Source organism: Anoplolepis gracilipes, chromosome 1 (genome assembly GCF_047496725.1).
Source record: "Anoplolepis gracilipes chromosome 1, ASM4749672v1, whole genome shotgun sequence".
NCBI classification, from domain to species: domain Eukaryota; kingdom Metazoa; phylum Arthropoda; class Insecta; order Hymenoptera; family Formicidae; genus Anoplolepis; species Anoplolepis gracilipes.
This window is the reverse complement of record NC_132970.1, coordinates 16,020,125-16,047,699: the sequence shown is the minus strand read 5'-3', so window position 1 is coordinate 16,047,699 and position 27,575 is coordinate 16,020,125. Positions and strand designations below refer to the sequence as shown.

At 26.9% G+C, this 27,575-nt stretch overlaps 2 protein-coding genes across 2 annotated transcripts; both read right to left on the bottom strand.

The window, feature by feature from the left end:
- Positions 1-673: 673 nt before the first annotated feature.
- LOC140665539 (thioredoxin domain-containing protein 9) lies at positions 674-2,285 on the bottom strand. The gene is made up of 4 exons (XM_072891769.1): positions 2,144-2,285; positions 1,767-1,945; positions 1,397-1,598; positions 674-1,310 (listed from the first exon to the last, which is right to left on the bottom strand). Exons 2-4 carry the CDS (start codon positions 1,941-1,943, stop codon positions 1,048-1,050), a joined length of 642 nt encoding a protein of 213 aa, XP_072747870.1. The 5' UTR covers positions 1,944-1,945; positions 2,144-2,285; the 3' UTR covers positions 674-1,047.
- On the bottom strand, positions 2,144-21,072 carry LOC140665544 (lysosomal acid lipase/cholesteryl ester hydrolase-like). Its single transcript, XM_072891785.1, has 14 exons — positions 21,034-21,072; positions 20,139-20,321; positions 18,668-18,848; positions 18,135-18,249; positions 15,072-15,315; positions 14,154-14,312; positions 13,215-13,439; positions 8,616-8,796; positions 8,083-8,197; positions 5,986-6,229; positions 4,463-4,618; positions 4,118-4,345; positions 3,252-4,000; positions 2,144-2,380 (listed from the first exon to the last, which is right to left on the bottom strand). Exons 1-13 carry the CDS (start codon positions 21,055-21,057, stop codon positions 3,845-3,847), a joined length of 2,211 nt encoding a protein of 736 aa, XP_072747886.1. The 5' UTR covers positions 21,058-21,072; the 3' UTR covers positions 2,144-2,380; positions 3,252-3,844.
- Between the last annotated feature and the right edge of the window lie 6,503 nt (positions 21,073-27,575).

Sequence of the window (27,575 nt, the reverse complement as noted above, 5' to 3'; positions counted from 1 at the left end):
TATTTTGATGCAATAATCTAATAAAAGCTAGGTTAATATTTTTTTCCTTGTAAAAACTGTGTGGATAGATTATAGATTTTTGTAATATTATAATTTAAATGTAATTTTTATGATGGTTGCAATTAAATACACAGTTATTTTTCAAAGTTATAAATACAATAGTATGCTAGTTGTTTTTCTTTATAATAAAATTCTTCCTTTTTATTATAAAAGTAAATTGCAAATATATATTCTGAAATATTTTAAATAAAAAAATTAATTTGATGTATATAATTCTCTTATCACTGCAATTCTTATTACTGTGATATTCTGGACGACTTGTATAGCAATCTCTTGTTTTACAATATATTGCAGTTTATATATAAAATTAGTATTTTTCTATATTCTATACATTAATGTCAAAAATCTAATTTAATTTTGTTTTTGCTTTCTACTGTAAAACATAAAGTGTCATGTTTCTCTCATTTATATAAAATCTTTAAATATAAGTAAAATTAAACAGTTATGTTATGGTTTATTTTATATTATTTTATTACTATAATATTCCAAACATAAATTCACTTTAGAAATATTTTTCTTTTTTTCCTTTATTTAAAAATTTTCTTTACTATATAAAAAATAAAATATGTATTTATATATTAGTATTTTAAATTATGAAATATAACTAATACAATTGTTATAAAATAGCTTTATTTGAATACAATCTAAATTACATTTTGTGTGAGAAGTGTTCAATTTGATATATTTATTATAAGTTTATATTTTGATACAAAAATAATTTAGAATGTGTTCCTAGATAAATAAGCAAAAATAAAAAATTTAGTAATAAAAATTAATACTATTTATAATTCTAGCTATTGTGCTATAACTAAATAATCCCCAGATATCCCCAAGTATGTCAGGATACAGAATACATCAATTTTATTATAAAAAATGTTAAACTTACTAAAGAAGAACATAGATTAAATAAAAAAAGCATAATAATTAAATTTAGTGCATGAAATAAATGTGAAAAATATGTATAAATTTTCATATTTGAATACAGCTTTAATCATCATCAGATTCATCTGAACTGCATCCCTTAATAGTCTTGGGCTTTGAAGGTTTAAATATAAATGACTTTTTGCCAGTTTCTGAAGGATGTAAATCATCATCATAATTAATTACACCAGATTGTGCAAGACGATGCTGCAATGTTTCTGTAGAAAAATCATCGCAGTTCCCTAATTCAGTAAAGCCTACAATGTAATCTTTAGTTTTACCATTCACAATAAGTGTGATTGTAGGTATAATTCTAATCCGTAACCGTTCTGTAATGTTTAAATATGCATTATTATGACACATTAAACATACTATATTGTTATAATATTTAAAATAGATATTTTAATAATAATACCGGTTAAAAATGGGCATCTTTCAACATTTAATTTACAGAATCTTGCTTCAATATGTTTTTTTGCAAGAATCTTGAAATGATAATCTACAATTTTACATCGTGGAGAATCATCTTTATAAAATAAACAGACTATATTTTCTGACTTTTTGGATATTTCAAAAAATTCTTTTTCATCATATATCTCCATATATTCTCCGTGACCCTGTAATAATACATATATAATTATATATAATGCATATATTTTAATATATATTTGCATGTCTTATTTAACACATACATTATATATATATCATTTCTTTTTAATATAATTTATTATTAGAAATTTAATAATAGTTATAATGTATATGTGTTATATATCAGGATACATTACCAAAGTCAGCCAATTCTGTTTTTGTTTTTGCATTTGTTTTAGTTCATTTAATCTGTGTGCACGTATCTTTTCATAATCACTGATATCCAAATTATCTAATTTTTCCAATTCCGCATCCAACTGCTGCTCAACATGATTGGCAACTTCTATGACTTTTTGTTGAAGTACAGCCTCCATTTCTGTCAATTAGAGTAATATTTGTATATATCTATTAGATTTACACCAATATAATAAAAAAATAATTATGTGAAATAAGAAAAAGATAGTATCTTTAAAAGCTATTAACATGTGTTAAAAGGTATTAAATGTGAAATAAAAACAAAATTTTATTCCTTAATGCAATGACAATTTTTCAATTAATTCAACTTTTGACTCACTATTCTTTTCTTCTTCCTCTTTTATGGGAATTTCTATGTTCTAGCGAGATGAAATTTAATTCACTGTTCACCTCCAAAATTTAATACATTTCCTAACCATATATGGTTAAGTGTCACTGTTCGTATGACAGCGATGAGACGAGAGGAGCGACTATGGTGATCTCTGTCGGCCGGTCGTGAGAACTACAGATTCATAGTTTTCGGATTACGGCTTACGGCCAAAATGCAGAGAAAAATCTTAAAATAAAATTATGATATTCATAATCAGCAACATCTCCAGGCTGCTAAAAAGAGAGCGATGTTTTGGAAAAAAAGATTAAAATAAACTCTCTTTAAAGTATATTTATGTAGTAAACGCGAATTAATTATATATATATTTTTTAATATGTATAAAAATATTATATATAATATATATGTAGATATTGCAAAAATTGTGCTATATATAATTTCTTATAAATCAAAGATTAGATACATTACAATGAGTTTTAAACAGTTAAAAGTATTTAAAATATTAATAACACACATATTAATATAACATATCCTAAATTTTAAAATTATCAAAGATAACTTTTAGAAAACATTTGTATCTTTTGCTTGTATATTGAAATTATTTAAATTGTATTTTATTTTGTTTATATTAAACAATAAAATTAAATCTATTCAAATTTTATTTAATGTATCTGTTGATAAATCGGACTAAATAAAAATAAAATATTATTTGTTTATATTATTATGGCATATATATCTTTAACAATAAGAATTAGTATTCAAGTTTCCGTTTGTTATTATGTCCTATAGAACTCTACTATTATACTCAACTCTAAAGACTATAGATTAAATTTCTATTGCAATATATATGACTATAATTATGACAACACTTTGATATGTTTAGTAACTATAATATTAATCAGTTATTTTAAAATAATAAAAGTATTAAAATAAAAATAAAAATTTACTTGTACTGTTTGTACCTATGACATTTGAATTACGTTTTATTTAAATTTTTCACATTTTATTTGTTTATATTTATTATATATTTATATAATAATATAATAAATAAATAAATAAATAAATAAATATATATATATATATATATTTAGTAACTCACTTTAAATATTCAGATTGAACATGATGGCAGAAGTACAATTCTATAACATTTAGCTATAGTAAATCGACATTATAACATTGTAACACTACTTGCTATGTAATATTAGAAATATAATTTACAATCACGATATCCAATAATTAAAAAGATCGTAAAAACATATATAGTAAAAAATAATTAAGAATTTTATAACTTATTCTTTTATTAAAAAATATCGCTTACATACTTATGTAAGCAATATGCATATGAATCTTGCACATTAAATCCTTAGTGATGCGATTGATAGCATTCATAATCGTTAATGGAACATATAAAATTTATTACAATATTTTTTACGATTAGTAAAGGCTTATTTACGCAATATATATTTATAAGCAATTATTGTTTTGGCGAATGACATATCCTTGCACTTAATCGCAATGATCTGTCATCCTAAATCACCGACCGGCACCTTGGCTAATTGTAAGACTCCTGCGATACTCCTGTTATACTCAAGATTACCAATCGGGCAAATGTCATCAAATTTATCACTAAGAATTTAAAGTGCAATATTTATTATTTATTTTGATTGTCGATGTAATATTAAGTACATCGAGTTAGAAATTTTGCTTTCTCATAATGTTGAATACTCTCTCGTACACAAATATGGGTGCATTGTCGGACCATACAAAATCCATGTGACCAAACTTGAGCCGCGGTATCCTGTACATAGCCACTACATTAGGCAATGCACGCTTGAGTTTAGACACATCCTTGAAAACATAAAATTTTGTGAATTATGAAGCATGATTTTTCTTAAACTATTGATTTGTACACAATTAAAATAATGTCTGCTACGCATTTTATCTGAACATGCATTTTTTTATTACCTCGGGATTAATCAGCAAATCACCAAGGCCATAGAACAACGCAATTGGAACCTTAATATTTGTCAAATTGTAGTTCGGAGGTAGTATTGTGTGATACTTAAACAGATTTTCCGCGTGACCGTAATCGTATTGGCAAAATCTGTTCGATTTATATATTTGAATGTAATGTAGAAGCGTTTTAGCCGAGGAGCCAGCTGGATTGTAATTCAAGATAATAGGCAGTAAAGTCTAAATAAAGAACAAAAATATATATTCAAAGTCTAATCTGATTGTACAACCTTAAAATGACCTGATGATCGAGGTTTCAATCGAAGTTGTATTTCGATGGCGAATCACTATACTTACGTAGTCAAACCATTCCTCGTCGTAACCAATGATTTTAAACATTAATTTGGGACAAACCCTCCACTGGAAGACATTCCACCTGCAACCGTACTTCGAAACAAATTTCCAAAAATCTCGCTGCGTCATAAATTCATCGTGCAGAAAATGTCGCATAAACTGCAGTTAAAAATTTTATATCCATAATGTAATTCTTTTTTGTTTAAGTTTTAGCTATGTTTTTGAGAATAAATAAATAAACAAATTTTTAAACAATTTTCTATCGAATTGAGATAATTTAAAATTTTAGGAGATGTTTCGATCTTAATTTTAATTCATGAGAGAACATCTTGTCAAAATTATAATTGTATATGGCAGAAATGCGCGAACAAGATAAGCAAAATAAATAAAAACATTAATTTTTCAAAACCAATTTTTTTTTAATTTTAAGAAAAGGTAAAAGAAAAAGTTTTCGCATTAATATTTAATTTATAAGAGATAAATCTTTTTTTGAATTGTGCTACGAGAAATTTATTTATTATAAAAACAATCAAGATTGGGAAATAATATGTTATTTGTAATTGTTATTGTTTTTAGTACAATAAAAAAATTTAATAAAATTTAACAAAAAAATTCTATTTCAAATTAAATCATGTAATTTTTATAAACTTTTGCATGTAAAGGATGAATTTAACTCGTAAAACGTGGCAAAATATTGAAATTGTTTAAATTAAAGGTGCAAGAAAGATAATTTTGATTATAATTATAAATCTTTAAAAAAATACTAAGAAAATCTTATTTTAATTTATTTATATAATTGGAGATTTGTTATAAAAATAAAAATTGCAATGTTTTTGAAAAATGTTTTTATGATTGAGATATTAAGATTCCAAATTATCAAACTTATTATATTTATATTAATTATATGTCGATATTAATATCAAAATTTTATCGCTTTTCTTATATCTTAATATTGAATATTAGAAATATAAATATGTGTATATGTGTGTGCCATGCATACAATTTGGTTTTATAATAGAGTCAATAAAAGTAATTAAAATTGTAAAACCTTATTACTTTGCTGAATAACAATAATAAAATATTTTTAACGACTGTTAAAAAGTAACGATAACTTCTATAAAGTTACTGTTCCAACTTTTTTTTGAATAATGTATAGAATATTGTATTGTTTGCATATTATTTATTATTAATGATTTTTCGAAATTCAAGTAAAATAAATTCCATGTAAAATTAGCTAAAAAATGTAGTTTTGTATTATCTCAGACTACTTGTAGTTTTAATGGCTTGTAATTCGAAAATTATTTAGATTCTGTTTATTTACGCTAAAGAAATATTCACTTTAAAGTTTACTGTTTAAAAATCATATTTGAAAAATATTTATGTGTTTATATATATGTATATAATAAAAAAGGAGATATGAAATGTTTCTTTTTTTGTTTTGGCAAAGGAATATTGTTTTGTATTATTACATGATAATATAAACAAAAGAAATTATTTTCTTATTGCATTAACGTATATTACTTTACCTTATACATTGTCCCGAAGGAAGTAAGATGTATTAACGGACTTGTCATTTGGCCTATAAAAGCTGCTGGCGCGAAGCTGATCATTATTTTCACCTTTTGAGCGATCATCGGTAATTCTGATGCCATTATGTAAAAAGTAGTTGTGCCCATGGAATGACCGATGTACGTGTGCAGTGGTTGTGATCTCATATTCGTGATATATGTGATCATCGCGGGTAAATCATAAATGCCCATTTCGTGAAAGCTGAAATGAAAAATTAGATCGATATATAATATTGTCACACATATGTTATACACTAGAGCCTTGACAGAGACCGTACAAAGCTCAAGTTATCTTTACTTCCATTAAATTTAAGTCTGTAGAAAGTTTACACGATTATTTCACACGAAATTAATCACGAGACTTGCATATATTCTTTGTACTGTCCTTGAAATGGCTTATTAGTGCATAGAAGAGATACAATATTCTCTTTCGAAGTTCTAGTGCATAACAATAATAAAATAATAAAATATATAATAGACTTATGTACATAATGTTTGTACATAATACATGTGATTAATGTATGTACATACGTATATAATATACAGATTAAGATTTGCCGACATAAACTCTTTACAGTTTAATGTCTCGGAAAGTATACATTGATTTTAAAGATTTAAGTTTTAGATTTTTTTGAATAGTATGGATCTGATGGGCCATCAAACGTGAATGGAAGTTGGCTTTTAAATCCTACTTATATGGTTAGGATATAAGGATTAACTTTAAAATTTAATGAGAATGTCTATATAAAATTACATTTTTGAACACTATGGAAGAAACAACTTAGTTAATTCGAAATATTTTTTATCAGATAATTTTATAAAAACATATGACGGTTTAAAGTTTTGACTTATAGCTATTTGAGATGCGAGAATAATTACACAAAATCAACATCACACATTCTAATTTACTTAATGTATAAAATGTTGAAAATATCTTCTATGGATTTATAAACATTTACATATTTATCCAAATTGACAAAGAATTCTTAACATTCAATATTATTTTAGAAGTCCTTAAAATGTAAGTGTTATTAAAAGTATTTATTTTTTTTTTATGAAAAATAAAGTTATGTTTGGACCGCCGATAATGGAAAAAAATATGAAGCAAAAGGAATATTTTGTTCATTCGGATAAATAAGTATTTACAACTTTATAGAGAACATTTTAATCATTTAATAAATTAAATAAATCAGTTTAAAATGTTGTGATTTTAATTTGATGTGCTTATTTTCATGTTTTAAGTAGCTCATAAGTCCAAATTTTAAATTGTCATATTTTTTCATAAAAACATTTGACAAAAAAATGTTTCGGATAAAACTAAGTTGTTTTCTTCCATAAAATAAAAAGATGTTATTTTGTATAAAAGTCCTGTTTTAAAATTTTTAAGTTTAACCGTCTCATTCATACAACTAGATGGTTTGGAAACCATCTCCCACTCATATTTGAAGATGTATCAGACTCCTACAATTCAAAACTTAAATCTTGAAAATTAATGGCATTATTCGAGATATCGAGTTGTAAAGAGTTATATGAATCATTTTGTATAAAGTATTTTACATAGATTGAAAATTATCGTATTTGTTGTAAATAAAAGCAATTTTTTTTTGGAAAAATTTCTGGAAATACAATATTTTCGAGAGATTTATTGTTCATGTTAATACAGTCATGTCAATATGTTATTTGTTGATTCTGTCTTTTGATATTTTTGATATATTAAAGATAAGATATCTCGAAAAAGATGCAGTTCCAAAAATTTGAAAAGGGAAAAAAGTTTATTTGAAAGAAAACAGTTGTACCAGTCTGTAATTCTATTTAGAAAAAACCTTATATACTTATACTACATATATAGAGTCTCTAGTAAAGTACAGTTTAAACTGATTGTAATTATATATGATAATATAGACAATAGTCACTTAAAAAAAGTATGTATATACATGTATATACATAAGTAAGCGTATACATAAGTCCATTTATTTGTGTATTTGACGCCAAGTTAATTTCGATATCGTTATTTATCATTTTTGAAGTATCATTATTTTTATTTTATGCAAATACCTGAAATCCCAAAATTTTTTGTAACTCGGCGATAGCGAAATATGCGCCCTCGAGTAGGTATTACCACGAAAATTGCCTAACCAAACATCGTAGCCTTGATCCGCTAATAAATAAGCTAGAATATAAAAAAATATTTATTGCATAATTGTATCTGATATTACATAATTAGTATATACTCATGCAATTTTCTCACAATACATTATCACATGTTAATTTAGCTTAATCATTTAGATTAAGATGGTGGACTAATTTATGCATATACTATTCATTATCATTCGATAAATTATATAAACAATTTTAAATAATTTATTTATGTAATTATGATATACATATGTATTTGTGTGTGTGATAAATTTTAAAGTTGTTCAATAAGTAAGAAACATTAGAAGTTATATTAAATGTTTATTTTTAGAAAGCTTTTTTGACATGTTTGTTGTTTAAATTTGAGTTATTTAAGCGCTCATGCAATAGAAGAATAATTTATTAACAATAATGTTTTAAGATATCTTTTAAAATTGATTAAAGAATTGTACCAAGTGCTTTATTTTGGCCAAGCATGACCCAATCGGCAGAAGTGCATAAGAAAGCGTGGTTTAACAGTACGGGTAGAGAACCATTGTTACCGGGAATACGATGTAACGTCAAAATATAACCGTCTGTCGTTGTTACAACATGAGATTCTACGGGATAACCGGCTCTTTTTATCATTTCCACCTAAAAAAAATCAGTAAAAATGAAGTAATTCTCAAATTTGATCTAAAATTGAAATTTTATGTAATATGTAAAATGGATGCATAACAATCTTTATTTTCTAAATATTAAGACACCTCTGCATTAAATTATTGTATTAATTTTGCACACACACACACACACATTACTTATGATTATCTTAATATAAAGAATAGTGTTACAAAAGTGGGTATAAAGTTAAATAGGAATATTAATTATTTAATTAAAAGTGTTTAATTATTTCTAAAAATTACAAATCGGGGTTCTTTCGAATGTGTAAAACTTGATAAAAATTCTGTCAAAGATGAATTTGGAGTTAAATTTTTGGAGAAAGTCTCTTTGCAGAATTAAACTTTTCTTTATATTTATCTTTTGAATCAATTGAAATTATTTTGGCTATGTCACGATATTATAATATTAATATATAATACATGTATATAGGCATATTTATTCTTAAACAAAGACTAGAATGTAGATATTATCAAAGAGTGACATACTATTATAGCATATATGTATATTTCACATGATATTTTAAGACCAAAACAGAAAATTTAATAGCAATTAAACAATATTAACAATTGAATATTGAAATCGGCTCTAAAAATAAAGCAAAGATACTGAATAGTACTATAAATTTAATTGACAAAATTAAATGAAATTTTTGTGGAATTTAAATTTTATTTGCGGTATAAAAGTGTTGAACATTTTCTGATAACATTGAGAAAGTCAAGTTAATCAAAGTTATGAAAATTTGTAATTCTCGTTTTTATGAACAAAATACGCTTACTTACCGTGCTGAGATTTACATCGGGATTAAATTTGAACGACAGATTCGAGTTTATCAACGAGAATACTGTGTCTTCGAACACATTTGGCTCATTGTCAGATATATTTGTCGATGCTGAGCAAAGAAAACTGCAGAACGACAGCAGACATACGATTGCGATCAATCTCATCATGTTAATGAATAATTCAATAGGCTATGAAAAAAAAGAGAACAATGTGAGTATTATCAGGAGTATCAAGATATATTATTAAAAGAAAGCAATTAAGGCAGTTCTGAAAAGGTCCTTATCAAAGCTCCACTAAAATGACCTCATTACTAATAACGAAAAAAATTAAATTAATTTGAGAAAGGCTCTACATTAAAACATTAAAGCTAGTAACAAAAGCGTAACAGAGCCAAATATCAGTAATATTAATTAAAAAACAATGTAATTTACATATTATTAAGACTGACTAACTCCAAATTTTTAGGTATCTGACTATAATTTTTTTGCAGTATTTATATAATGTTTTAGACTATTTCACACTTTTTTGCGCCGAAAAAAGCTTGAAAAATCAAGCCGAAACGATCGGTCATTATTTATATTCAATTTACTATGTTTTTATTGTTTAATTTTAATGCTTAACCAATTAATATTGCATTGATATACCTTGTCTCAGCGACCGTTTGTGATATAATACACTGTTTTTTATTGTATGCCTTAATGAGAAATTTATTAAAATTACATTATTTTTTGGAGTGAGAGAGCGTTTTATCTATGTTGGCTTTTTTTGTTGAATTTCATGAAAAATTGATTAAACACGTAAACCACTACACGCTTTACACATGATTAATACATGATTATAATAGTTACATTTTGATATAACACAAAAAATTGAATTCAATATTATATATGACTAAATCATATTGCGTCAAATTTCAGATGTAATTATACATGTAGAAGCAAAATATGATTTGAGATCAAAACGTTATAATCGTTGAATAACAAGGTGAAGATAATAGTCGAGCAAGTTATAATTTCAAAATATTACGTAGGTCAAGACAACGGGTAAACAAAGGAAGCTTCTCGATTCGAAAACCGTCAGATTTAGCGAAAAACAAAAATAAGAATAGCGAGTGCGCCTCGGCGGTTCTGTCATCGTGAGCAGCTTTTCTTCTTGTGTTTTAACTTATTTTAATCAATATACTTTTTTATTTATTTTAATAAATATAAAGTAATCTGACTAAGAATTTTCATGTTCTCATTTACGCATTTTTATATGGCCAGGACATATGTATATCGTCAAATTTTAGACATTATTATATATATATGTATAAATCTTATATAATTACATTGTCTCTCGCGTACTTCTTATTATAAATAATTTGCTTGCAATTAATTTCTTATCAGCTGAGAAAGAAAAGAAGAGAGAAAAATTATTATCATAGTCATTATTGTATAAAAATAAGTTATAAACATCATAAAATACACAAGGAAACAAACGGAAGAAATCAAGGTTAAATATATCAATAATAAAGGCTATGAAAAAAATACAAAACGAGGATGACAAAAAACACGTATCAACAGCAATGTATTAAATGTAACAGCCGATTTATCTATTAAATATCACAAGTGTATCTAAATTTCTAGCATCGCCGGAGGCAATCATAGCATCTTCCGAAATCAATAAAACGGTCTATTGAATTTAGAATTTAGTCCTCTTTTTCTCTATGTTTCTCTCTTTCTCTCTTCTTTTTTTTTAATAGCAACGCGCAATCACGGCCGATATGCAAAACGCAATGCATTGGAGTTAAGTATTCTCTATCTATGAGGAAATTGCTTGCAATCTCGCTCGAGCGCTTTCGTTCCATCCTATTTTCCCTTCATTTATAAATCCAATAAACTCGGTTGGCAAATTTAGCTGTAGCTACGCTGAAACGCGTCAAGAACTCGTCTACCTCCCCAGCAAAAAAAGAAAGGTCACTTACTTAAGTCGTAATGATACCGTCGGCCTGGACGCTATCTTGGACGCCTGTTCTGGACGATTAATCAACTGGATTTTCCTGAATCCAGAAGAGCTTTTAGCGGAAATTTAAAGACGTTCGATCTGCTTGCTCTCGGATCGTCTTCTTTTGTTGATCTAGTTTCTCGTGATTCGTAGCTTATAAGGCCCACCTCGCCAACATCCCCTCCTTAACTTTCAAGTTTCTCTTTTAGTGGCCTGACAACTAAAATTCGGCAGTTAGCGCAAGCTGCGCGGCGGAGATTCGGAGATTTTTCCTTCTCGCAGACTTTTTTGCGCAGGGTGTCGGGGTCTATAGGCCAACTCGATGGCCTAATCGAGAGCAGTAATCGTCCTTGGAGGTGGGAGAGCGTTTTATCCATGTTGACTCTCTTTCGTTGCATTTTATCAAAATTGATTAAACACATAAACCATTACACGCTTACCTACACATAATTATAATAGTTATATTTTGATAAAACATAAAAAATTGTATTTAATGTTTTAAGAACATTTCTAAAATAAATGCACCATATATATATATATATAAATAACATCGAGAGTGTCGTAACACGAAGAATGATATATACTTATGGTGGGACGAATTATTTAAGAAAATTTATTTGATATCGTTATTCGTCTGCGACAGCATAAATATGCAATGACGAGTGACATCTTCAAAATGTATCTATAAGTTATGATAAAGAAGGAAGACTACAAATTGCAAAAGGCATCTTGTGCAGATAGATGCACTTGTGATATTTAATAAATAAGAAAAAATCTATATTATATGGAAACTTTATATACCTTGCATCTTATAACAAAGCTATATATTAATTAAAATAATAATTATAAATACAGAATTATTTAGACTGTACAACTATATTTAGACGGTATTTCTATCAAATTCTAAAACTGTTTTTTCTTGTAAACTTGCAATTTTGGATTTATATTTTTATGTTATTAAACCCTTGATGTATAAAATAGTATTATATATTTTAAGTATGTTATTAATTATTTTGTTTTTTCATTCTGTCTATATTTTATCTCTTTTTGCACTATGTTCTATATTTTTTATATATACTTTATAGAGACGACAATAATCTTTTTAAACTACCTAATATATATAATATGTCTCAAAATCTGGAACACTGATGATTGCAGAGATTGGTGAAGCAGAGTACATGACCTCTCCTTGTAAGACTCTTGCGATACTCTTGCTATATTCAAGGTTATTAATCGGACAAATTTTATTAAATTTATCATCAATAATTTAGAGTGTAATATTTATCATTTATTGTGATAGTCGATGTAACATTAGGTATATCAAGTTAAATTAAAATAAATTTTCTTTTTTTATAAGCCTGAATACTCTCTCGTACACAACTATGGGTGCATTGTTGGCCCATAAAAAATCCAGGTGACCGTATTTTGGTATTTGGTACATATCCATTACATTAGGCAGTGCCCGATGGAGCTTAAGTACATCCTTGAAAAGATCAAAATTTGTGAATTATCAAGCATAATTTCTTTTAAACTATCTTTCCGATTTTATATACAAAGCTTGATTTATACACAATTAAATCAATTTTTGCTACACATTTTATCTGAACATGTATTTTTTCGTTACTTACCACGGGATTAATCAGTAAATCATCAGAGCTATAGAACAACGCGATTGGAACCTTAATATTCGTCAAATCGTAGTTCGGAGGTGCTATTGAGTGGTACTTAAACAGATTTTGTAGACCGTAATCGTATTGTCGAAATCTGTCCGATTTATACATTTGAAAGTAATGCAAAAGTGTTTTAGTCGAGGAGCCGGCTGGAGCGTGACTCAGGATGACAGGCACTAGACTCTAAATAAGAAACAAGAATATACATAAAATAAACTCGGGTAAGATGGCCATAGTTTTTTAAAATGCATAAAACATGATTTTATTTTTGTTTTTTTTTTAATAGTTGTTGGCATATTATCTTCACTGAAGCTTAAATTACGTAATATTGTCGAAATTAAAAGGAAAATATTTAATAGAAGTTTTATGTTATCAAAATAGTACAACATAAGCATTGGCCATTTTACCCAACTTTTAAGGAAAAGATGACCATAGTGACGGAAAGATGGCCATAATATTTATAAAAAAATAGTAAAAACAAAAATAAAAATTAAAGGTCACAATTATAACAATTTACATATCTTTATAATATGTCTAATGTCGATTATAATAGCTTAACTGTAATTTATTCGACGTTATAACAGTTTTTAGTGGACAAATGAAAAACTTTGCAGGTAGTCAAAAGTGAAAATATGATATAAGATACACAATATCGTTATTTCGAACATTGTATGCATATAAACTACTGTAAATATTAATTATCTTTGATAATGATTAAAAAAGCGCATTATGTAGCGATTATTGAAAAAATTACAGTTTATGGCCATCTTTTCCGTATGGCCATCATACTCTAGTTTACCCTATATTCAAAGTCTAATCTGAAGCATGATTGTATAATCTTAAAATGACGTGATAATCAAAGTTTTGATCGGAGTTGTATCGCGAATCACTACTCACGTAGTCAAACTGCTCCTTGTCGTAACCAGTGATTTTAAACATTAATTTGGCGCAAACCCACCACTGGATGAAATTTTCCTCGCAAACGTACTTCGAAACAAATCTCCAAAAACCTCTTTGCGGTATAAATTCGTCGTGGAAAAAATGTCCCATGAACCACTGCAGTAAAAAATTTTATCCATAATGTAATTTATAATATTTGTAATTTTTTTGTTTAAGTTTTAGCTGTGTTTTTGAGAATAAATGAATAAATATATTTTTAAACAATTTTCTATCAAATTAGGATAATTTAAAATTTTAGAAGCTGTTTCGATCTTAATTTTAACTCATCGGAGAACATCTCGTTAAAATTAAAATTTGTACATGGTAGAAACGGGCGAAAAGTTGTGAAATAAATAAAAATATATGTATATTAGTTTTTTTAAATCAATTTTGTGAAGTTTTAATAAATACTAAAACAAAAATTTTTTGCATTTATATTTTATTGATAAGAGATAAATCTTTTTATGAATTTTGCTGCGACAAATTAATTTTTTTTATAATTTAAAAAAAAATTTTTTTTAACGATTTTGCAACTAATTTCTAGTAAAATAAATTCCATTTAGAATTAGCTGAAAAAAGCATAATAGTTTTATATTATTTCTTTTACTACCTATAATTTTAATCATTTGTCATAATTTGAAAATTATTTAGATCTTGTTTATTTACGCTAAAGAAATATTCACTTTAAAGTCTGTTATTTGAAAATTATATTTAAAAAATAGTACTGTAACGTGTTTATATAATAAAAAACGAGACATGAAATGTTCCTTTTTTTTGTTTAAACAAAGGGATATTGTTTTATACAATTATTATATGATAATAAAAACAAAAGAAATTATTTTCTTACAGTATTGACGTATATTATTACGACTTTACCTTATACACTGTCCCGAAGGAGACAAGATATTTTACCGGACTTGTCATATGGCTTATAAAAGCTGCTGGTGCGAAGCTGATCATCATTCTCACATTTTGAGCGATCATCGGTAATTCTGATGCCATTATGTAAAAAGTAGTTGTGCCCATGGAATGACCGATGTACGTGTGCAGTGGTTGTGATCTCATATTCGTGATATATGTGATCATCGCGGGTAAATCATAAATGCCCATTTCGTGAAAGCTGAAATGGAAAATTAGATTGACAGTGTATAAATAAATAAATAAATAAATATATATATGTTTATTGCTGTAAGTAATAAAATATATAAAGTATATAATGTACGTACATAATGCATTATAATTAATGTACATACGTACATAAGATATCTTACATAGAGTGAACACTATCGTATCTGTTGATAATAAAGTATACTTTTCTTTTGTCAAAATTTCTAGCAATGCATGATTTGTAAAAGATATTATTGTTTGTGGCAATATAATGCATTTGTTAATTATTTATTCTTTTTGTAAAATTTTTACTAATTTTGATATATTAAAGATGAGATATCTCGAAAGCAATGCAGTTTTGAACAGTTAAAGAGAAATAAATGTTTATTTTTTGCCAAGAGGATAGTTATATCAGTCTGTATTCTATTAATATAGGGATATGTATTTATATTATATATCCCCTATTTTTTATATAATGAGTCCCTGGAAAGTTGCTTTTTAAACAGATTGTAATTATATTGATAATTGTAATTATATAGACAATTGTAATTTTAACTTAAAAACCTATATATTTATACTTCGACCGTATTAGCTGAACATCGTTGAAATAAGTATTACTAAAATTATTTTTAGTCGTGCAATTTTTAAGCAGTTCATATAGCTTCTTAGCCGTGATTTTCGCGTTTTTTCCTGTTGCAATATAAAATAAAGTGCACATTGCGTGTGTGATTAATGTCAAGAGTGTCGTGCAAAGTGTCGCGCGATTGTTATATTCTGTTGATTAGGATGCGAATAATCGTAATTAAACGTGTTGTCGCGAGAGAATGTTGTGTAAGTGCCATGAAGAAGCAGTAAAGATGACCAACAACAGAGGAGAAAGCGAAAGGAAAGGCATCAAGCGATGACAGAGCAAACATATGAAGTGAGTAATTTACAATTTTCTTTATCGTTATAAATACATGTTTCCCTTTTTGGTGATCCATTTTAAGTCATTGTGTGATTTAATATACGCACACTCAAAAAAATGATCTTGCAGTTTCAACAAAAATTTTCTAAGTGTAAAAAATTAACTAAAACAGATAAATTATTAGCAAATACTGTGATACTGCATATATTTTGCACTTAATCAATTTCAATGACAGAGACAGAATTTATATCTGTAATTCTATTCGTGTAATTTAGACAGAAAATTTTTCTGTGATGCCTATCTTTAAGGCCTATTGTCAAGAACAATTATACTTGTGATTAATATTTGGCAATGGGATCTAAATTTTCTAGAAGTATTGCTAGAATATTGCTGCTATAAATTCTATACGTGACAAACGATATTCTAACAGATATAAAAAGTAGCAATAAATTGTAATTGAGTCATCTAGAAATCCATCTACATTGGCAAAATATTTTTTTGAGTGCATATAAACAACACGGAATACTTGAAATATTTATAACAAAATATTTACATTAAAATTAAAATATATTTAGCAATATTAATTTTTTATATAAATATTCCATATAATATTACATATAAAATAGCTTAACAATTTTAAGATTTTTAAAATTATTATTTAGTTATATTTTTTAGTTATTTGTTTAAAACTTAAAAATTTACATTTGTTATATCTTTAAAAATGTAGATTAAAGGAAAAAACTTTTTCCGAGAATAATGTAATCTTTTTATAAAATCTATCTGTTTAAAGAATAAATAAAAATTCATTTTTCTAGTGAATAATATTTGAGCTTGCGGTTAGGTAAACATTTCTTTGATAAGTAGTATAATCTGACAGTCACTAATACTTGTCTCGATATTACATGCTTATTTGGAAATAATATTTATTTTCAATAATTTAATTTTCCAATAATTCTTATTAATACTTACTTTAATTATGTTTAAAGCTACAATCGTGCAAATTGCTTTTAATGGAATTATTATATCAACGTAATACACTTAAAAAATGTTATTAAATCATTTCGATTTATTTTGAGGCATATTAGAATAACATCTCTCTTTTGGTTGAACCATGAATTTTGTGTGTGTGTGTGTGTGTGTGTGTGTGTGTGTGTGTGTGTGTGTGTGTGGTGTGTGTGCGTGTGTGTGTAATGTGGGACACACCCTGTATATGCACTAATGTAGCGCCTATGGTTATGGATACGCTCCATTTGGCTCGTAATACAGTCGGACCTCTTATCTTACGACCCTCTTATGCTATGAAACCTCTTATCCTACGACAAAAAATCCTCTCATGCTACTACCGCGAAAGGGGAATTATACCCCCACTTTCAAATTTTTGTCGTAAGATCAGAGGTTTAAGGGGAAGATTCCGGACCGAAAATGTAAGATAAGAGGTCCGAATGTATTTCAATTACATAAATATTTCAATTCGGATAAATGGGACAATAATTTTATATTTTGATTGGTCGATTAAACGCTATTATATTACTAGTCTTAAGAATCATCACGCATGATCCGAGTTATAATTTAGGTTAAGTGAGAATAAATATGCGACCACAAATAAATATGTATATGTAATATGTAATATGTGCGTAGTAATAGTAATATCGGGAGTGGCGAGATGAGAATCTCGGGTGCTTCGTCATATGTATTATGTATATTATACGTAGTTATATGTACAGTGTATTGTGTCGATGGTGCCAAAGATAATTTTATCATGTTCGTCAATTTAGCGTATAGTTGCGACCATATATGTATGTATACATAAATATATAAGTAAGCGTATACATAAGTCCATTTATTTGTGTATTTGACGCCAAGTTAATTTCGATATCGTTATTTATCATTTTTAAAGTATCATTATTTTCATTTTATGCAAATACCTGAAATCCCAAAATTCTTTTTGACTCGGCGATAGCGAAATATGCGCCCTCGAGTAGGTATTACCACGAAAATTGCCTAACCAAACATCGTAGCCTTGATCCGCTAATAAATAAGCTAGAATACAAAAAAATATTTATTGCATAATTGTATCTATTATTACATAATTAGTATATACTTATGCAATTTTCTCACAATACATTATCACATGTTAATTTATTTTAATCATTTAGATTAAGATGGTGGACTAATTTATGCATATACTATTCATTATCATTCGATAAATTATATAAACAATTTTAAATAATTTATTTATGTAATTATGATATACATATGTATTTGCGTGTGTAATAAATTTTAAAGTTGTTCAATAAATAAGATACGTTAGAAGTTATATTAAATGTTTATTTTTAGAAAGCTTTTTTGACATGTTTGTTGTTTAATTTTGAGTTATTTAAGCGCTCATGCAATAGAAGAATAATTTATTAACAATTATGTTTTAAGATATCTTTTAAAATTGATTAAAGAATTGTACCAAGTGCTTTATTTTTGCCAAGTATGACCCAATCGGCAGAAGTGCATAAGAAAGCGTGATTTAACAGTACGGGTAGAGAACTGTTGTCACCGGGAATACGATGTAACGTCAAAATATAACCGTCTGTCGTTGTTACAACATGAGATTCTACGGGATAACCGGCTCTTTTTATCATTTCCACCTAAAAAAAATCAGTAAAAATGAAGTAATTCTCAAATTTGATCTAAAATTGAAATTTTATGTAATATGTAAAATGGATGCATAACAATCTTTATTTTCTAAATAATAAGACACCTCTGCATTAAATTATTGTATTAATTTTGCATTACTCATGATTATCTTAATATAAAGAATAGTGTTACAAAAGTGGGTATAAAGTTAAATAGGAATATTAATTATTTAATTAAAAGTGTCGAATTATTTCTAAAAACTACAAAGCGGGGTTCTTTCGAATGTGTAAAACTTGATAAAAATTCTTTCAAAGATGAATTTGGAATTAAATTTTTGGAGAAAGTCTCTTTGCAGAATTAAACTTTTCTTTATATTTATTTCTTGAATCAATTGAAATGATTTTGGCTATGTCACGATATTATAATATTAATATATAATACATGTATAAAAGCATATTTATTTTTAAACAGAGACTAGAATGTAAATATCATCAAAGAGTGACATACTGTTATAGCATATATGTATATTTCACATGATATTTTAAGACAAAAACAACAGAAAATTTAATAGCAATTATGATACGAAGATAAGCTCTTAAGTTAAAAAATATAACACTGATACAACTTAATGACTAATAAGAGCAAATCGCTGTTCTTGGAGCGCAAATATATTTATTATTAATTATAAAAACACATATAAAAGGAAACGAACGTTTTGGTCTACTTTAAGACCTTCTTCAGCGCTAATTACATTCATAATAAACCGTGTCTGTTGTAATCGAAAATATTTGTTTACCGATAATTGTTGACCGATAATTGACTAACGTTTTTTCGAAATTTAAATCAGACACTTAATGTGTTAATAAAATTATGTAAACAAATATTTTTGATTACAACAGACACGGTTTATTATGAATGTAATTAGCGCTGAAGAAGGTCTAAAGTAGACCGAAACGTTCGTTTCCTTTTATAAGTATTTTTATAATTAATAATAAATATATTTGCGCTTTAAGAACAACGATTTGCTCTTATTAGCCATTAATTTGTATCAGTGTTATATTTAATAGTATTTAAACAATATTAACAATTAAATATTGAAATCGACTCTAAAAAATAAAACAAAGATACTGAACTATTACTATAGATTTAATTGACAAAATTAAATAAAATTTTTGTGGAATTTAAATTTTATTCGCGGTATAAAATTGTTGAACATTTTCTGATAACATTGAAAAGCCAAGTTAATCAAAGTTATGAAAATTTGTAATCCTCGTTTTTATGAACAAAATACGCTTACTTACCGTGCTGAGATCTACATCGGGATTGAATTTGAACGACAGATTCGAGTTTATCCACGATATATCGTCTTCAAACACGTTTGACTTAGGTATCATATTTTCCGATGCTGAGCCAGGAAGATTGCAGAACAGCAGCAGACATACGATCGCGATCAATCTCATCATGTCAATGAATGATTCGATAAGCTGTGAAAAAAACGGGCGATATGATTTTTTCGGGAGTTTTATCAAGATAAATATATTATTGAAAAAAAGCAGGAAACGAAAGACCAAAATAAATATGATTGTGTGGAACTATTTTTTACACGTTACTTTAGAAAAAATATGATCAGATATGATGTAAATAAATAATTAATAAATATGATCAGATGTAAATATTTATGATCAGTTATATTATGAAAAGATCTGAAAACAAGAAATTTTATATGATCATATACATATAGGATAAGTCTGGGGATGATGATCATAGTTTTTTCTAACACTCTCAATTGAAAATCTTTATGATTAAAACAAAATTGATTTCAACGTAAACTTTTTTTCTCTTTATAATTAAGAAAACAAATTAGATTTCTGATAATATAACATAAAAAAGTATTACCATCTTATGAATAATTATAAATAAAACAAATCCGAATATAATTGTATAAAAATAAGATCAAATTTCGGATATTATTATACGGGATGGGCCAGATAACCTGTTACAAGCTATTTTTTCCGAAACTATTAGAGACATAAAGTTGAATTTTTTTTACATTAAATAACACACAGGGGCTGACTACTTTGTGTGTAAAAAATCTTGGGGGCTCTTAAGGGGGTAAAAAAAGGGCTTGCTCATTTTCTAAATGGAACGGGGTACAATTTTTTTATACTAGCTGTTATCAAAATTAATAACATTTACTTGAAAGATTTTTTTATTGTGCATTGTTAAAGAGTTATGGAAAAACTCAATTTTTTGTCATCATCAGACTGGCTGCTGTGTGTCTATGGATGCAGGATATGTCAGAACGGAGAACTCTATATTACGGATAGCTCCAGTGTGATTCTAGAACAATACGTTTGGTACCTCACTAGTCAATTGGTAGCTGAACTATGGATGCTAGCCCAGAGCCCACAGGATTCTTCTAAAGAACACAAATATTCCTCATTATTTCTCGGACAACAGTCAGTACTTTTGGCGAATGACGCTTAGCCGATAATAACGTGAAACCGGATATCTGATCGGATATCGGATATTTGCCGGATATTCTAGACCGGTTCTAATTGTTAGAAATATATTGTATAAGTGATAATATAATTATTGGAAAATGGTATCGAATATTGCAACTGCGGAACAGCCAATCTCTCGAAAATGTTGGATCGAAAAGAACTTGTAGACGAAATTATGTTTCGTCTTTCAGAACTCTCATTAAAATAATTTTATTTTTTATTATTAACCCTTACTCCGTACTGATGGATCATTTTTGTCTGTGATTTTTTTAACAACGTCAATTTCTCGAAAGCAAATAATCATAAAATAATATATTTTAGTAAATTATTTTTCAAATTTATTATTTTAGTCTTTATTTAAAATGTTCAAAGAAAGTGTATACATTTTTTCAGATTTTTTAAAACACTTTTACATATTAATAAACTTATCAAAAATACGCTGACCCACCTGTACAGTTTGAAGGTGCCAAAAATAACAATACGGAGTAAGGGTTAATAAAAGTGTAATAAAATTTATAAAGCAAAGTAGAAAAATGTTTTAGTTTTGGAGAAAATAATAAATAGTAATAGTAATAAACATAAATTTCTTCATACTTGATGAGCGGTTAGGTTAGCAACGAGGCTCGGCATTGTTGAAAATAAACCTTCAAAAAGCTCACACACACGAGATCTAATAAAAAATAATTAAAAGTTATTTGTTCCTAAAGAATTCGTGATCTCGAACCCTGCAGCAATGGCGTAAACTTTTAAATTTTCAATATAAAATTTCGGCCGGATATATTGCCAGATACAAATGATATTCGGATATCTGATCGGATGGTAATAAAAGGGCTGGATATAAGATACCACATCCCTTGAAGTTGAAGATTGAATCACGCATTTGAAATGCGTTTGCAGTGCACTCTATAAACTGCATTTCAACAGTTGCAGAACAGTCGCAAACGCAGCGTGGCGGTTCTAGAAACTACAACGCTCATATTCGTTATATAAACGAAATCAGTGAGACTCCAATAAATAACGTAAATAAATCTGTTTCGAGCTTTTTTGAGTGTTAAATTTTTTCCAATGGCTAGAATTATAAACTTGCCTGACGAAATAATTCGTGTTTTTCTGGAAAACAAAAGCATCGAAGATGTCCTGAATTTTAAGTCCACGTGTAAAAGATTCTAGGGTATAACACTTTACAATAAATTTTGGGAAAAGAAATTTTATTTAGAAGTATTTTTATTTATAAATTTTTAATATTAACATAAATTTTTAATATTTATTTTATTTGGATATCGCGCTTATAAACTGTTTGATAACAGTATAATTAATAAAGATTACAAGATTAGTCTCGGAAAAGTTAATAAGATAACAACATGATAAGTTTACAATGACTTATAGACTGAAATGTTTTTTATTAGGTTTCTAAGCTCATTTCTAAACGTTCACAAATATTCCTTTATGCAATTCCTAGTGGCAACTTATCTTATTTTTTATGTATAAATTACACAACTTTAAGGAGCCCAAAGTTGCAATTTATACGTACAAAATAAGATAGGTTGCCATTAGGAATTGCATGAAGGAATATTTGTAAACTTTTAGAAATTAGCTTAGTTTTAATTAGAAATTATTCATCGTGTTTCATGCAGAATAATTGCAGATGAGACTCACATTAGTAAAACGATAACAGACAAGATTAGTACGCAAATCGTTTCGACGTTTGCGTAATAACTTCATGTTCAAACTTATGGCGATTGCTTTGGTCTCTGGGCGATTCTTTTCTTTATAAAATCGTTTATAACACTTTTTAAACGACATAAACACCTTTGAATGACTTAAACACAAATATTTTTCATAATTTTAAATGTTTCTGTAAGCATTTTGTCTAGAGAAGTTTGACAAGAAATTTAATTACTGCTCGTTGTGTCATTGCCATGATAAAAAAAGTAACAAATTTTAACATTTATTTTTGCATATTCGTCTTCAAACCGGCTATTAACGATTGAAAAAATAATAAACATGCTTTTGAAAGATGATACTACAAGATTTCATAATAGTCAGACGAATAGCGTCATTTGTACAACGTACAGAAAATCAGGCTCCCTTTTTCTAAGCAGATGGTGTATGTATAGTGAATTCTATTTTATACCGGATTGACTAGTGTCGTATTTAGAAAATCTGTTGACAAGAGGAAAGCAAATACTATTTCTTTCTTTATCTTACAGTTTTTATCTTCTTTTATCTTTAGTTGTTTTCTGATTGAACGGTTTTCTTTCTCTAATCTTTCCTATTTCGATTTTTTTGTTTAATAATAGAAAAAGATACAGATAGTACTTACTGCCCTCTCATTTGTCGTTTTTTTCTATTTGACTAGTCATTCCATAAGACAGAGTTCACTGTATTTTTCTAAAAAATTTATATATATTTTAGAAAGTATATTGGCTAAAATTTATTAGTGATATTAGTGACATTGTATAATATAATTGTTGAGAATTTTTTGTCTTAATTTTAGGTGTCCTACTGTGAAAAAAATATTTAATACAGAGAAACAAAAGAAAATTTTTGCAAAATTAAATTTTGAACAAGAAATAAGAGCGAGCATAAAATATATCAAAGACCTACAATATTATGTGTTTCTATTGTCCGGCAATAACTTGTGGGATAATGATAAAAATAAATTGAAATATTATCTGAGTTCTAAAGTTAAAAATTATATTACTTATTATTATGTTTTGAATGATCTAAATAGAATCGTTGCTACACAAGCACGGTAAAGTTTAAATAACTTGAACATTATAAATTAATGAAATTATTGTACAATTAATGTGTAAATATTTTTCAGGCAACCCGATTCCAATTTGACAAATGCATATTACTTTGACGTAATTCTTCGATATCTAAAACAATATTGAATTCGATATCTAAATCAATATTACCCCCTGCGATTTTAATGAGCTTTGAATATATTGTAGTCTAGGTCAAAATAGGAGACATGTATTATAAAAAAATCGGTTTTGTATTTCTGAGCGAATACCGTCAAAACAATAAGAGATATAAAATATCATATATTTCGAAATCCTCCTTCCTTTCTTTATTTGTTGAAAAATCTGATTATGCAGTTTTAAAGTACATTAAAAACTATAAAACTCTTATTGGAAACTTTTTTTGATATCTCTTATTGTTTTGACGGTATTCGCTCAGAAATATAAAAACCGATTTTTTTCAAGAGAGTGTTTTATTCCTTTAACGGCCGTAAGAACACATAAAAAAAATACGTGTCTTCTATTTTGACCTAGACTACAACATATTCAAAGCTCATTAAAATCGGAGGGGGACACTTCCAACCCTTTCCTTGTGAGAGAGAGGGTTAACAATATTTTTTTATATAATTAAAATTAAATTAAATCAAAAGTGTAATGTAAAAATAATAATGTGTCATGTGTAAAAATATAGATAGTATTGAGAGAATGAAAAAGGTGAATTAGAAAATAAGCGGAAAAAAAGTACGACATACCAAAGATCGATACGTTTGATTACTAAATTAATTTGTGGCTAAGAACATTTATTTAATTTTAATAATAGAAATAGAAGAAAGATTAAGTTGACTTACAATTTGAACTGATTCTCTCGACACATTTAACCATGCGGTTGAATGAGGTGTTTTAATTGCAGGTGGCTTTGCGAGAACATACACAAGATTATGAGTACTTTATTTTGCAGAGTAAAGTTGAAGTTCGAGAATAATTTAGATGCTAAAAACCAAACTTATGCTGCGCTATACTGTTTTGAATTATACTGCGTACGGAACTAGACTGACATACATTCTTGCAAGTTTTCCTTTCAGTATCTCTTTTTCTGGAGGAAAAGTTCCCTCTATAGTCGATGATTAGTTTACGATTGTGCAGCTATTTTTTTAGTAAATACTTACGAAATTGTTGTCTTTCATGGTCTAAAGTCTAAGTCAATATGTTTATCAATGACAAGTTTAGATATTTTTTGTGTTTTATTTATTTATAGAATTATTTATTTGTTTTAGAATTATCTCGTCCGGAAAGCTTCTCTTGTTTTTTCTTTTTGTATATTAATTATTGATTGAACGGATTACGAAATAATGTATATCGTGACATTCCGTTGATTTTCTGTAATACATATATCGTCGATCAGACAATCACTGTCATAACTCCACCGAAGGAAGGAATTGTGAAGTCAGAATGACGTAACATATAAATAATTTTATAAATTTTTAATGATAGAAATGTTATATGTATATAATTATTAACTAATACAACTATTTTATTAGACATTTTAATTTAAATATTTTAATAATATTTGAGGAATATTTTTATAAATCATATAACACAAGAATGATGTAAAATTGGTGATTTATGCAAAGAAAAACGGGTGATTAATTTTACAAATAATATTTATATAAATTAATAATATCTATAAATATATAAATTAATATTACTTATTTACTGTCGACTACAGAATGACTATCATTGATCTAATTTGTCAGAAATTTTATTTATAAACTGTATAAATATATTTGTAACTCAATTATTATTATTATTGGTAATGCACAGTTATATACATATTATATACATATTTTATATAATGTCAACTCAGAATATGCATGTGCATATTCTTAGTTATGCATATTTTATAACTCTATATGCACACCATATATATTTATATGAAGATATACAAAAAATACAATTTCTTTTTTTATACTCACGCAAAAAAATAATTTTTAACAAATTAATATCATATTAGATACATTTGGATTAAATTAAATACATTGCATTTGGATTTTTTTAAAATATAATACATGTTTTTATAGATTTATAATATTATCTAATATAAAGAAGAGCTACTCGAATAAAAAGGTGACATCTGATGCGACAATAAGATTTGACTGCTGGTAATCGTAGCGGGACGTAGTGCTAGATGAAGACAGGGATAGATCCAATGCAGAGCAATTACTCGTTGAACTGAGTCGTTTTTGAAGCAGATTCGGCGTCAATGACGTTGGTGATGAATGATGGAGACTAGGTGACCGAAAAGAAGGTGATAATGTGAAACTCGACAATTTCGGTTAGATAATGGGAGACGACGAGAGCTCCTTGCTATCAGCTGGTTTTATCGATTAATGATATTTATTAATGTTTTTCAATTAATAAATGTTTTAAGTAAAAGTTGTATAATCTGGAAGAAAGTTTAATTATAAAATCAATTTTTGGAAAAGGGTAATTTTAATACTGATAGTACAAAATATTCGCAATGTTATATTTCTATGAGTTTTCAATAGAGAAATATAAATAATTACGTGTTTTTGGAGACGTCTTAATGTCAGATTATATATATAAGAGTTTGCTATAAAAAATAAGCTTATTTAAGAAATGAAAAGTAACTTTCATATAATTTAAAAAATTAATTTTTTCAAAAATTGATTGTTACTATTATCCTCTTCCAGATTATAAAACTTTGTTTGAAACATTTTTTTTCTAAAGTTAAAAAAACTTAAACATTTTGAAGGATAATAAAAATAAAACAATTAATATCTATCTGTACTATAATTTTTGGCAACATAAATATAAGTAATTGTGCAAATGATTATAAATTAAAATATGTGTATTAGTAATTTTTTTAAGTTGGACGATTGTTACTTTTTTCAAAGTGTATTTTTAATTAGTGTATGGTTTTAATTAAACACGAAATTATTGTTATTACACAAAACTTCATACGAGATACTATTAATAATAATTTCTCATTTTTTGTTTAAAACTTAATTTAAGTTAAAAATGAGATGACAAATTTACATGCTCATGTTCGCATTCATGTAAGTATTTTACTTTCTAATGTTAGGGGTAATTCTATTTATATATAGTGTTAACATTTGCGGTAATCTTAATGTGATGTAACACAATTAAATTAATTTTTTGATGTTACGTAACTTACAAAAACTACTCAACAGCAATAGATATATGTTATGCTTCACTTTGCATAAGGTATTTTAGGATGTTGCGTATCATCATTTTCATTTTCTTCATACATTGTTCAATTTTCTACAAAATTTCACAAGAACGAAGCGGATACTTTATAGTAAAAAAAATACATTATTGTATCAACGTGAAAAATGAAAAATAAGGGATCAATTATACAGGGTATTTCATTTTAATTTAGCCTGCCATCCAAAAAAACTTTTATTTTTAATTTATTGGTAGAAAAAAATACTTTAGATAAAAGTTT

What these genes read in the sequence shown, in the direction of transcription:
- LOC140665539 (XM_072891769.1), bottom strand. Translation starts at nt 1,943, where the DNA reads ATGGAGGCTGTACTTCAACAAAAAGTCATAGAAGTTGCCAATCATGTT. An exon ending in AACAGAATTGGCTGACTTTG is followed by an intron (nt 1,599 to 1,766) that starts GTAATGTATCCT and finishes GTATTATTACAG; the next exon opens with GGTCACGGAGAATATATGGA. An exon ending in AAGATGCCCATTTTTAACCG is followed by an intron (nt 1,311 to 1,396) that starts GTATTATTATTA and finishes TAAACATTACAG; the next exon opens with AACGGTTACGGATTAGAATT.
- LOC140665544 (XM_072891785.1), bottom strand. Translation starts at nt 21,057, where the DNA reads ATGCACAATAAAAAAATCTTTCAA. An exon ending in CCGATGTAGATCTCAGCACG is followed by an intron (nt 18,849 to 20,138) that starts GTAAGTAAGCGT and finishes GATTTTTTTTAG; the next exon opens with GTGGAAATGATAAAAAGAGC. An exon ending in ATTTACTGATTAATCCCGTG is followed by an intron (nt 8,797 to 13,214) that starts GTAAGTAACGAA and finishes GATTTTTTTTAG; the next exon opens with GTGGAAATGATAAAAAGAGC.